The sequence below is a fragment of the Drosophila miranda genome, chromosome 4 (assembly GCF_003369915.1).
Source record: "Drosophila miranda strain MSH22 chromosome 4, D.miranda_PacBio2.1, whole genome shotgun sequence".
NCBI classification, from domain to species: Eukaryota; Metazoa; Arthropoda; class Insecta; order Diptera; family Drosophilidae; genus Drosophila; species Drosophila miranda.
Genome location: NC_046677.1, coordinates 11102384 through 11115187, shown reverse-complemented (window position 1 = coordinate 11115187; position 12804 = coordinate 11102384). Strand labels below are relative to the sequence as shown.

Here is a 12804-nt window from a genome sequence, read left to right as displayed (position 1 = left end):
GCAATAAAGCACATATAAAGCCCCATTTAAAACTGAATCTGTGACAAAAGTTCCGCCTGCTTAAACCCGAACAAAAGACCTTAATTTACTTACTAATTTCTGCTGCTCCCCTGGTGCCCCCAGGTGCCCCACCGTGCAGCATCCATTGAAAAGAGTAACCAATTATAAGCGATTCCATTTATCCCCCCAGCATCGACTAATATGCACCCATTGTCGTGCGATTCCCCGACCATGGAATCATCAATTTAATTGCAGGCAGGCTATTTTCCGCGTATTTTGTGGGCAGGAATATTCCCGTGAAGCGTGGGGGGCCCCAAATGCAAATGCGTGACATTAATGCGCATAATGTGAGTGACAGACAGCCCCCCAAACCGCGGAGAAATCCCCCTGCAATCGACCTGCCAAAGGCAGAAACTCCGCCAAATCGGGGCGATATAACACGCCCACTTTCGGTGGGTAGTGGGCAGGGGGCAGGGGTTAGGGGTGCGATTTGAATCGATTATCATGCGAGGAGGGCGAGAACTATGCCGGAAAATTGAATATGAAATGCGTTGGAAGAGAGGCCCACCCTACCGCACACCGAGGCACCCATCCACCCACCCACACGTTCATTCATTCTTTCATTCATTCATTCAGATACAGATACAAAAGCATGCTAGGCAGGCTACAGATACAGATACCAATACAAAGCACCCTTCCCTCAGCTGCAGATACAGATACAGATACAAAGCACGCTCGCAGTTTGTCAGCTTAATTTCATTAATTACGTTCCCTCGTTCGCCGTTCGCCGTTCCGTTCCGTTTCGTTCTGTTTTCCGTCTCGTTTTTCTTCTTCTTTTTTGTGTGTTTGTTTTAGTGTCTGAGGGAAATGCGGAATGTATCTGCATCTGTGGGTCCTCGTTCACGCTGTTGTTTCAACGGTTTTTTGCGTGTGGGCCCCGGACTAATGTCATTTTCATTATCGTTTACATGCATTATGTGATTTGGCCCATTAATTGATTGGTCCGCGAGAGAGCGTCAAAGCCATGGCGTGGCATGGAGTCCCGCGTGGGACTGGAGTGTGGCAAATGACGCAATCGATAAGGCAACGGAAAGAGTGGAGAGTGTGCGTGTGTGTGTGTGTGTGTGTGGGGCACTTGAGATACTTACAATGTCTGTTACCCTAATGAAATTTTCCCATTCAACTGTTGACTTACATGATTAGCACTTCACTCTTCACTCTGTCGTGAGTGGATGTCGTGGATGGGGCGCCGTGGCTACTAATTAGCAGGCTATTGAATGGGAAAAGCACACTTCGAGAGTTCTTTCGCTTCCGAAGAAGCGCACTAGACAAAGGTGTCCTTTCTTGCTGCTTTTTAGCAGGGGTTGTTACTCTTTCAATCAATTGCTGCACTAAGGGATTCGCATACAACCATTCTTCTGCCACAAAGGGTTCCTTACAGCTACAGGAAGGAAGGTAGAGTCCTCAATCTTTTGCTGCACTAAAGAATCTGCTTTTTTAAAGAAGACTATTACCATTCTTTAAACACTTCCTGATCAAGTGGTTCCCTCCTAAAAGAAATCAATTACTGCCCAAAGTGTGTCTTCCTTCCTTCTTGAAGAAGAGTAAAATCATTCATCTATTAAATACTGAAAAGTAATGCCTTTCTGCTTTCAAGGTACCCTAATTCTCTTCAATCTTTTGCTGGTTAAGGCATTCCGTAAAGCTCTTCAGTTTTCCTTAGCCCTGCCGTACCTGCCGTACCTCCATGGAAAACTTAAAAACAATTTTCTTTGCTCTCTCTCTGTTGGCTGCGGCACACGCAACATGAATATATTATGAGGCATACTCGTATAAAGTAAGTGCGTTTCCACAACAATGCTGATGACAAGCAGAGAGGCAGAAGGACAAGCCAGGAGGAGGCATCCAGAAGCAGAATTAACAGCCAGGAGAATGGAAACAGAAGCAAGCGACAGGAGGATGGAGACAGAAGCAGAAGCAAACGCCAGGAGGATGAAACCTGATGAAGGTACAGCCAGGAGGATGGACCAACGAGCAGCAGGACAGCCCAAGAGGAGGAGAAGCCAGGAGCAGCATAAACCAGAACATGGACACCAACGCCTTCAAGTAGGCAACAGGGAGAGGCAGCAGCAGCAACAATCGAAGACAGAAACAGGCAACAAAATACAGAGTACCAGGAGCAGGAGCAGGAACACCAACAGTCAGCGCTAAAAGTCAACAGCCAACCGAGCAGGCAGCGAGACAGTGCCAGGCAGTGGCAGTGGCAGTGGCACTCTCGCACATTTATTTATTTATCAAGCCATACACAGAAGGTGAAGCCAAACGGCGAAAGGCAGCAGTCAGCCGCACGTGCAAAATGCGCTCCACATTTTCGCTGTCCCCCCGATTTGCCCCCCGCCCCGCCTTTTCCTCTACCGCGGAAAGTGCACCGCGGCCGACGCTGACTTTAATGGCAACATTTAATATCACTTGTCGGCTCCACGCTTTCGTGGGGAACTGATGAAAAGCCGTGCGGGCCGGGCGGCCACTTTTCCGGTCATGTCGAATGTCATGGAAAATGTAACTGAAAAGTTGTCTGCTTTTTGCCAAAGAATATTATTGGTATGCATATTTATGGCGAACTAAAAACTAGTTTATTTGTCTTCAATAATACTCGAAGTTTTTCTAAATCGAAGTTCTAGGAGCCTCTAACTTTCATAAATGGAACTAAATTGATTGGTATTCTATGCGGGAATTGTTCGAAAAGAACTTGTGGGGAAATGTGATGCAAAGAACAATGGTTTCAAAAGTACCTGTCGGTATACGAGTATTTGTCAGGCAATACGAAGGAATGACAGAGGTTTTAGGTAGAAGTGCCTTTTAACCGAATAAATCTACCATTTGAACACCTTAAATTCTAAAGCCCTAAAATTTCTATGGCTTGAACTTATCACGACCCCCCAATAGTTGTAAAAAGAAACAACAACTCTGTATTCCCTCCCCAAACCAAATGCTGCATTCTATCAATACACATCCCAAAAACCAATACAAAACCAAACAAAAACCCAAAAACACACAGAAAACACTTCGCATTCAAGTATTCCAATGGCTTGTACCCATATTTGTACAACATTTTGCGGGGGCTGGGGGCTGGGGGCTGGAGGAGGTTCCTGTCTGTACATTGTTCATCCTATTTTGGGGGTCCTTGCCTTCGCTGGAGAGGGAGAGGGCAGGTGGAGAGGGAGTGCAAGCAAAGTACAACATTTTTATGTGTTTTTTTGGGGTATTACTTTTGTTGCAAAGACCCTAACAAGGGTATTGGGTATCAAAAAAGATAGATTTCATGGATACATCTTTCTTTTTGCAGCAAAAAAATGCTTTTCTATTACGTTTTTCCTAGGAAAAATTTGTTTATTCCTCCCAAATGCCCTTTCCAGGGTACCTTTTGCTTCGACACTCGCCTGCACTTCACTTTTTCGTCTTGTTTTATTTTGTTGCGGATTTGGCTTTTGGTTTTTTGGTTTGCATTGCCATTGTACGCGTATTGTCGGGCGTATTTGTTGGGGTATTAATCCCATCAGCCAGAAGGATTCCTATTGCAACAAAGCCACCTTCCACCCACCCACAGAGGAGCACACAAATAGATACAGTTTTGGCTGGCAACTCAATGAAGTGGAAGGGCCAGCCAGCCATTCGCCAGACAAACAAACGAGCGAACGACCTTCGTGGCTGTTTGTTTTGGAATTGTGCACAAAGTTGTGATCATCATTCCGAAGGCAATGAAATGAACGCAAATCGCATTAAAAGATTCACAGATACTGTGTCCATCCATTGTCTGGCGGAACAATCTGCCGAGCAGTTAATTCTGTGTCGGAATGTGGAGTCCCCGGCGATGATCTGTGGAGCATACGATAATTGGTGGTTCAACCTCCGCAACAGATCAGATCAGTTCGGATCGGATCGGGTATCTCTTGTGCACCGAGGAGGCCATGCGTGTGCGGCGCCTCCCCCCCCCCTGACCCTCTCCGAAGAAGATCCCACAAAGAGTAATCCGAATAATACAATTCAATTGCCACTTTTGTAGCCAAGCCAACGTGCCACAAATCGAGCTGAGAAAATTGTTTTTTGTTGCAGGGAAATTCCAAAAGATATCTTGGATTGGGTTTCGTTTTGTTTCGTTTCGTTTCGTTTCTCTGCGGTCTGCAAACCAGGAAGTCCATTAGGAAATTCCTTCTTTCGTTCAGAGGGGGGGCGGGGGCAGGGGGTTGTGGGTGTGAATGTTGTGCGTGGCCTGAACGTTTGACCAATAATCGGTTGTCCGATTATAATAAATATCAGGCCTAGAAGTCGTTAGTGTGGCAGGGGAAATGATTGCAAGGGCAGCCAAAGGTCAGCCGAAAACCCCCCAGCATTTAGGCCCCCGAAGAGCTGTAGAGGCCCTCTGAAGATCCATTAAGAGAAAAGAGTATAAAGATGATTCCGTTCATGAACTGAAACTTTTATGGCCCCAAAGAGGGCAAAGGAATACTCGTAAATGAGTCCCATTAATGCCAGAGAGTGTCATCACGGAAGGAAATTTGAATAAAACAAGCCAGGAGCCGGCAACCAGAAGCCCTGAAAGAAAGCCCAAAGTCATGGCTGAAATGTTCCTGTGGGAACCCCCACTGAAAAGTATCTGCTACTTCGGCGGGGCATTTAGCTAATCACCTGCGCATGCAACTCCCAATTACAACGCCTATTAATAGCTGAAGCAATTTTCGCGTGTTCAAACCACCGAACGGACGCCTGATTATGAAGATGAAGACATTATGGCAACGCCTGCCTGCCACAGAGAGGAGGAGGAGGCGGAGGCGGAGGAGGAGGAGGAGGAGGTCCAGCTGCAGCTGCTGTTGCGGCGGCTCCATATGGTCATAAGGCCAAGTAGGAGGCAGGCCACAAAAAACACAGACACTGCTGCTGCGAACGGCTCCTCATTTCATGCGCATTTAACTAATCTGTCATCTAATCCGCGTCTCGCATCGCACGCCGGGGCTCAAGGAGCCGCCAAGGCCAAGACTCCACTCCACTCCACTCCTTCTCCGCCTCCTCTCGAGTGGGGAAAAGAAACACTGAAAGAACGCAGAAGGCTATGGGTGTTGTGGGTTCTCCAACCCCTCGCTTACAGGGTACCATCGAAACGCATCAGTCTTCGCACCAATTGAAAAAAAAATAATTGAAAACATTCCCTCGACAGCTGCAGTCGCCTTTTGAAGAACTTTAACTCTGATTTTCTTTACACTGCAGCTTCCTCTTGGGGTCTGCGGGGCAGTGTATAGAATAACGATTACCTTGTCGTCTCGCTTGGAATTACATAAGTGCAATAAAAACAATTAAGTTGTTGCCATAAATTCAAAAGAACAAAAGGCCAGCAGCCGCCGCCGCCGCCAACAGGAAACGTAATTGTAATAGTTACAATTTTCTAAATAGAAAAGCATTTTGGATGCGCTCGTCTCCCGGCAAAAAAAATACACACACACACACACACACACACGCATCCCCCAATGGTCACAGATACACACAGAATCCCTATGGCAACTGGTCTGCTGGTCTGGGGGGGGTTTCGGCTTTCCTGTGTCTCGGGCTACTTTCATTTCACAGACGAGTGCCCGGGCCGTACCGTCTGTCTAATGGTGCTTTTTTTTTGCTACTCTTTTCCTCAGACTTTTATCAGCTGCCATTGTTTGACCATTTCCCCAATGAAAATGGAGAGGTTCTACAGAAGCAGCCACAGAAGCAGCGGCAGCCACAGTGGCATCCAGCAGCAGCAGCAGCCGCATGTAAGATAAGAATCCCCCATAGTTCAAGCGGAAGAGATTCGGCTCTGGCCTCCAACCATATGTTGGGGCTTAATTTGTGGCCTGCGCAACGCAAGTGATTTCCCTACGAAACGGAACGAACAGTTTGCGATTAAAAGCAGAAAATTATTGAGATAGATAGGCCCTTAAAACTCAAGCCTCCTACCAACTAGAATGCTGTGCAAATACATTTCTCTTTTAATTGAAAAGTACTCCAACTGCAACGTGTGGCCTCCTCGCCAATTGATCTTCCATGACCTGCTTGTGGTCTGGGCTTTCCACAATTATCCTACATGTGAAGAACATGTGTTGCATGTCTCTGCTCCTCTGCACCCCCTCCCCAGAGATCTTCCCAGTGCCTCCTCTTCGACAACACATCTGCCCGTTGCTTGTCTTTTTTTTCTGGCCTTCAATTGACTTCCCTGTAAGTTTTTTTTTCTGGGTTTTTTTTGGGCTTGGGTGATTAGGCTCCACCCTAAAAGATTTTTACAACTTGCAATTAAACATAAGTTCGTTCCAGGCTTCGTCTTCGCTTCGCTTCGTTCTCCTCCGCATCCCTTCCTCACTGTCGCCGTCGCCGTCTCTGTCTCTGTCTCTTTCTGTATTTCTCTCTATTTATGGCGCTAACATTACTCACAGACGATGGCTGTACTTGAGAGACAAGCAATTACAAAAACAACAACAACAACCTTGGCTTTGGCTGAGGCCAGCGCCTCAGCAACGACTTTGGTCCGACTTTGGACAGGGCAGGGCGGGGGGGCAGGGGGCAGGGGCTTCTCTCCGACTCCGATTCGGACTGCGACTGCGACTGCGACTAAGGCTTCGATTGCGGCTTCTCTTTTGGCATTGCGTGTTGCGCATGCGCACTGCGTTTGCTATTTGCTGTTTGCTTCTTCTTTTGATAGTTTTTTTCTTCTGATACCCTTAAAGCACAGGGTATAATGGGTTTGCGAAAATGTTTGTCAAGCAGAGAAGGGTGGAATTTTGAGCAAATATATAGAAGTTTATGATTCGGAATCATTATTTTAGTTTAGCTCACATATTTTCTTTAATTTTTTTTAGGCTGTGATTTATTTAATTTAGTATTTTATGTTAAATTAACAACTAAAATAATAATAAATTATTTTATTTGTTTTTATTTGAAGTCGTGGCACTTGACCATGATTTCGTTCTGATATTTATGTTTAATCTTTTTCTTCAAATTATATTTTATTTTTTATTTATATTTTTAAATATAATTTCCATAGAAAATGTATTTTTTTCAGGGTATCTCTAGCTTTGGCTACACTAAATTTCGAGTTTTTATTTCGTATTTTTTGTGTTGCCGGCGGCTGTTAATGTTTGGGCCGCACTTCAATTTGCCATATTTATTTTATGTTTTATTGAAAATAATAGCCGCAAGCCGACCGAACGACTGAACGCCTGACTGATTGAACGAAAGACTGAATGACTGCTTGACTGATTGAACGAAAAATTTTCTGTCTTAACCCCTTTTGCTTGAACATTTTTAGTAGTAGTAGTATATTTATATAATTTATGGGTTTTAAAAGGTTTTTTCGGGGGGCGGGGATGGCAAATGGGCAATTTAGTTTGAGGGGCCTTGAAGGCCCATAAAGCTTGAGGAAGCGCTTGAGGCTTACCTTGAGGATGGACGGATGCATGGATGATCAAAGCCCATCATCAAGAATTCTATGCTAATTCGGAATCATAGACAGTTTTATCGCATGACGCAATCGGAAAATTATTTTGTTCGAAAGAAAACTTATTAAAAACGATGAGTAAATCATGTAAGAAAGAGAGACCCAAGTCCATTACTTATTTGCGGGCACTGTGCTGTGTGCTCAATTGCATTTCTCATCTTCTGGCAACCAGTTTTTATGGCTCCTCTCTGCCTAGGGAGGGCCCTGACCTCCGTCCTCCCCGTACCCCCCTCCGACCCATTCGTAAAACTTAATTTATGCTGCGCTTCATTTACTCGCTTGTAGCATAAAACTAATTAAAAAGCCTTGGCGCTTCATAAAACTTAAAGCAAAAAAAAACAAAAAGACTTTTATTGTCATTAAAAAATTGATAAATTGTTTTTGTGGCTGTGTCTGCGGCGTCATAATTTTTACACGAATAGGAAATGTAATTAATTAAACTTAAGGTTTTGTAGACTCAATTCCCAAGAATTCTGTGGGCCAAAAACCGCTGAGAAGTGCCTCAGAGGACAAGGGATTCCTCATAGATCCAAAAATAGTGGCCCCAGACTGATTGATTCATAATTGAATGACTCAATAGAAATTCAATGGCGAGAGTCTCCGAAGAATATATCATATCAATTTGGTAATAATGAAATGATTGCACACATGTGATGCGTGATTACAAGTAATCCATATAATTTCGTGATCAACATGGTCACGATCTCTCAACTATCGAGGAGGCCTATAATCACAGCCCCAGCAACCCCCAACCCCCGACCAGATGCCAGATGAGCTTCGAATCTGAAATCAATTTGTAGCCCCAACAACCGTTAAACAGTTAATGGTTAGTTATAAGTATATTTATGGCTAGAGCACCGGCAACACCTGTAGCACCTGTAGCACTTGTAGCACCTGTGTGCTGGCATGCCATAGAACGTGAAATAAAACGTACTTAAAGAGTATCTTTTCCATGAGGCTTCGCTTCCGTGTATCGGCTGTAGTTTGATTTATAGAAAAACCTTGTAACCCCCCCGTACCACCATATGGCGGCACTTAAAGATGAAGACTGCCTCAAGATAAGCCACAGGCCCGACCAAAAGTGGTCCTAAAGTGACAGCGCATAAAAAGAGAGACCTTTAATGAGATGAAGACCACAACAAAATTGTCACAGGAAGAGGAATCTTCTTCGAGGTATCTTCTCTAGCACGCAGTGCAGTTGAGAGTCAGTCATGATCTTCTTCTGGCGATAAATACAGACACGCAAGAGGCCACTTAGGCCAAAAATGTAACATCCACTGCCAGCCAGCGATCCGACCAGAAGACCACAAAGATATTCAAACCCAAAGATGCATTTGATAGATTAAGCCACGGCGCAAAAGCCTTTCGTATCGATGATGCAGCCGTGACAGGCGTTGCATGGATGCTATCGATTACCGATCCAGTGAGATGTGCGAGATGCGAGCTCTCTGTGCCACATTCTTCAGCGATGGGACGAGGGGAAACTATTTTTAAATAACCATTGGTGCACCACACCAGCACCACCCTAAATGGGCACTCAGTGGACGACGAGCAAAAGGCCAGTAAAAATAGATCCAACTACCAGGAGGATAATGAGATGAAAAGCGAGCGGGGCACGATGAAGTTTAGTTGCTCTTTCACGGATTTATAGTTTTGCGTTTTAAGCACATCCTGGAATGGGTCATAAAGTGCTACAGAGAGATGTGATTCTTTCATCTGCAATCCAAGGGGATTGCCATTCTCTGTGTTTCCTAAACTGTCCAAGAAATAATTATCTTCTCGCATTTCCAAGCAATCTTTTTACCAGATTAAGGAACTAAATCTAGCCATAGTTTCTATAAGAAAGAGTGACTTGTATGCCCTTTTTAATCAGCTATAATAATATGCATCTTTCCACCTATCTCTCAGGCATTTTTCCGCTTGGAATACCAAGCAGCCTGCTGCCCAGAGAAGACATGCATCGGATACCCGCTTCGTGCATGCAGATGATCCTCTGGGAAGCCTTATCATCTAAGATTCTGATCAGAATTATTGAAATATTCTAGCCCGTCGCCTGGCGAAAGGCCAGGCTTCTGATCTATCCATCCGCTGGACGGGTCACTCTTTCGGACTCTGTCGGGGGCTGTCATTAATGGCGCCGCTTGTTTGGCCCACAAACCAACAAAAAGAAAAAAAGAACCGAAACAGAAGAAAAGAGGCAGCTCCTATGTACAGCTATACGGAATCGAAACGAGTTTTGATTCCTCTGGTCTCCACTCCTCCGGCTTGGAGAGGGGCGAGCGTTTTGTTGTCCACGCCTTTTGGGTGGCGGCATCAAAATTGAACGACTGCTGGCGCTGGTTTGTGGTGCGGTTCTGGCCAGCAATTTCAGCAGTTTTTAAGTTGGCCAGAAGAAGAAGCAGCAACCGCAATTAGCTGAAGGCGACGCCTGGCCTGGCCTGGCTTTTGGATCCTGCATCGCGATGATTTGAAGGTTCGTTGTGGGAATTGAGGGAAAGCTTGGAGAAAACTATGAGGAGAAGAACATCTCTGAGATGTCTGTCAGTGTCTTACTAGAAACAAATTCCCAATTACTCAATTTATTTTCCCTTAGCCTGTTCAATGCTTTTGGCTCTTTTGACTAAATTCAATACGATGCCAACCCTAAAGGTGCGCCTAACCCTGCCCTCCCGCCGGTCGTTGGCCAATCTGTGTGTTTTCGGGGCCATGGCCTCCATCTCGGGCCTGGCCTATCTCCACTGGAAGCTCGAGGATCGAGTGCGGCAGGCGGACTACTATCAGCTGGCCATCAAAACCCTGCGCCAGCACGGCGGGGCTGTCCGCCTGCTGGGGGAGCCCATCAAAGAGACGGGCTTTAGTTTGACAAACACCAGGAACACCTGCGACGCGAACAGGGCCCAGCTGGAGGTCACCGTTCACGGCACCAAGGACAAGGGGACCGTGTTCTTTTGGGCCACAAACAATCGGGAGAAGGGCTGGCTGATCGATCGCCTGGAGCTGGAGACGAAACAGCATCCCAATACGCGCTTTCTGCTCAAGAAGCCCACGGGCCGGGCTCTGCAGGACGTGGGCAACGAGGAGGACGACGAAGACCACGAACACGAACACATCGTTGTACCGGAGCCCAAGCCACTGGGACCACAGATGCCCCAACATCCGGAGCAGCCATCGCAGCAGGAGCCGCATGCCTTTGACCAGCAAGGGTATCAGGAGGGCGGTGTCCAAGGAGGTCCGAATCAACCCAAGACCCTCCATCAGCATCAGGGCCAAGAGCCGGCCCCATACATTCAGACAGCCGATGGCGGAAGGATGAATTAGAAGTCCCTTCAAAAACGTATACAGATTTAATTAAATTTTCATGAATTTAAGGAACTTTTCCTTTGATCTGAGCAATATTATATTAAATCTATATTTAAGATTGAATTATAGAAAGAAAAAAAAAGCATTTGAACAAAATTACTAGATTTCTATATTGAAAGTGGTATCGGGTCTCAAAGAGTGCAGGGAACCGGGTCTTAAAGCTACCTTTGTACCTATTTTCAACTCCTTTAAACTACTTTCCAACAGATCACAATTAAACACATTTGAAACTCATTTAAACCCATTTAAAAATGCACTCCCAATGGCTATTGGGAATTTCAACAAATATACATATTTGTAAATAAATAACAATTATAGTCCATAAGATATTGAGCATAAACACACAATCTTTTGAGCTGCTTTCATGCTCTGCCAATGAAATTTATGGCACACACAAAATATACCCCCTAAACGCACTCAAGCAATTACAAAATCCAATTATTTTCATGCAGTGCACTTTCGGCCACAGCCAGCAATAAGTAATACTTTTTCCCCAAAAAGAAAATGGCATCGTAAAAACAAGCAGAGTGCAAAGGGAAATTGGTTTCATGTTTAAGAGGTTTTTAATTTACTTGAAAATTATTCTATTGTTATTCAATTGCTCGACAGCCTTTTGGTTCCGTTTCGGTTTCGGATTCGCTTGAGTTTCGTTACACTTAATTTTATTTTATATATGTATGTATAAAACGAATTCGATTCAATTTATCGTGTATATATTTTGCACATCTATTTTTATACAGTTTTCTTAGCTTCTGTTTGTTTGTTGGCGAAGTGGAAGAGTAGGATCACGATGCGGTGGATGAGATTTAGAAACAAATAAACCTGCACGTCATCATTGGGTCTGGGTGGGGGTTGGGGCGGTGGGGACCATGAAAATATTCAGAGCAAAACGCACAAAACACCGATGGACGAATGAATGGTTTGCTGGGAGATCGCAGTGGGTCAGATATGCCTCTTGATAGTCAGGCATGCGGAAAAACTATACTAAAGAAAATGTATTTGAAAATGAATTCATTTATTTTGTTTTGTTTACTTAGACAGCAGCCAAGAGAAGTGAACGATTTTGAAAACTTTGACTACAAAAGAAATGTTTTTCGAACAGAAGACAAAGATATTCTGACTGGAATATTAGCATACAGTTTTAAGTATTTTTTCGGTGGATTTATGAAAGAACAAAAATGTTTTAATAAAGTCTAAAGATACTGCCAAACTCTGACCAAAAGATGCATACATTTTTCTGATTTGTCTCATAATTTCGTTAATGGAATATATTGAACATAAAATAAAAAAAATATATTATTTCCAAAGTGTGGTTTAAAAAGCAACAAATCTATGGGAGTTTCGTGGAAATAATTGAAAAATTTTTAAAGCTATGAGAAGAAAAAAAAGCTTTTCAAACAAACAAAAAAAAAAATAAATAAAAAAAATGTGTTTCTGGATGCGGCTCAAATATTTATTTTTGACCTTTTAGTGGGTAATATCGATTGCCCTGACCTACTTAGTAGGATTAGCTTCACTACGCCCGCCAGGAGCCTCAGGACCCATGCACCCTTTGCAGTTGATCCCCACCGGACCAATTATGGCTTTCATGAGCCCATCAGTGGGGCGCTTCGGCAGCATAATGTGCTGCCAGCTGGGATGCGCTTTGACTTTTGCCAGCGGAAGGGAGCCGTCAGACGGTTGCTTGTGGATTTCTTCCTGCTACATAATTAATTTATTAATGTTATTTTTTGTTATTTGTTAAGATAGAAATAAGTTAGCCTAGCCAGTTAAGGATTTTTTGATTCCGTTGGCGAATAATAAATAAATAAATATTTTTTTCCTTAATTTTTATAATATAATATAATATAATATAATTTATAATTTCCTTAATTTCATCAAATAATTGGACGGATTTCTGGAAACCACCAAATAATTTTCCCTGATTTATT

At 44.0% G+C, this 12804-nt stretch overlaps 2 protein-coding genes across 4 annotated transcripts in view; one reads left to right on the top strand and one right to left on the bottom strand.

Moving 5' to 3' along the window:
• The window catches only part of LOC108163209 (beta-1,4-glucuronyltransferase 1), a 58335-nt gene that overhangs the window by 13474 nt on the left and 32057 nt on the right, over window positions 1-12804 (bottom strand). The window lies entirely within an intron of this gene.
• Window positions 10055-10969, top strand: LOC108163211. Its single transcript, XM_017298366.2, has one exon. The coding sequence runs from the start codon at window positions 10115-10117 to the stop codon at window positions 10829-10831; it is 717 nt and encodes a 238-aa protein (XP_017153855.1). The 5' UTR covers window positions 10055-10114; the 3' UTR covers window positions 10832-10969.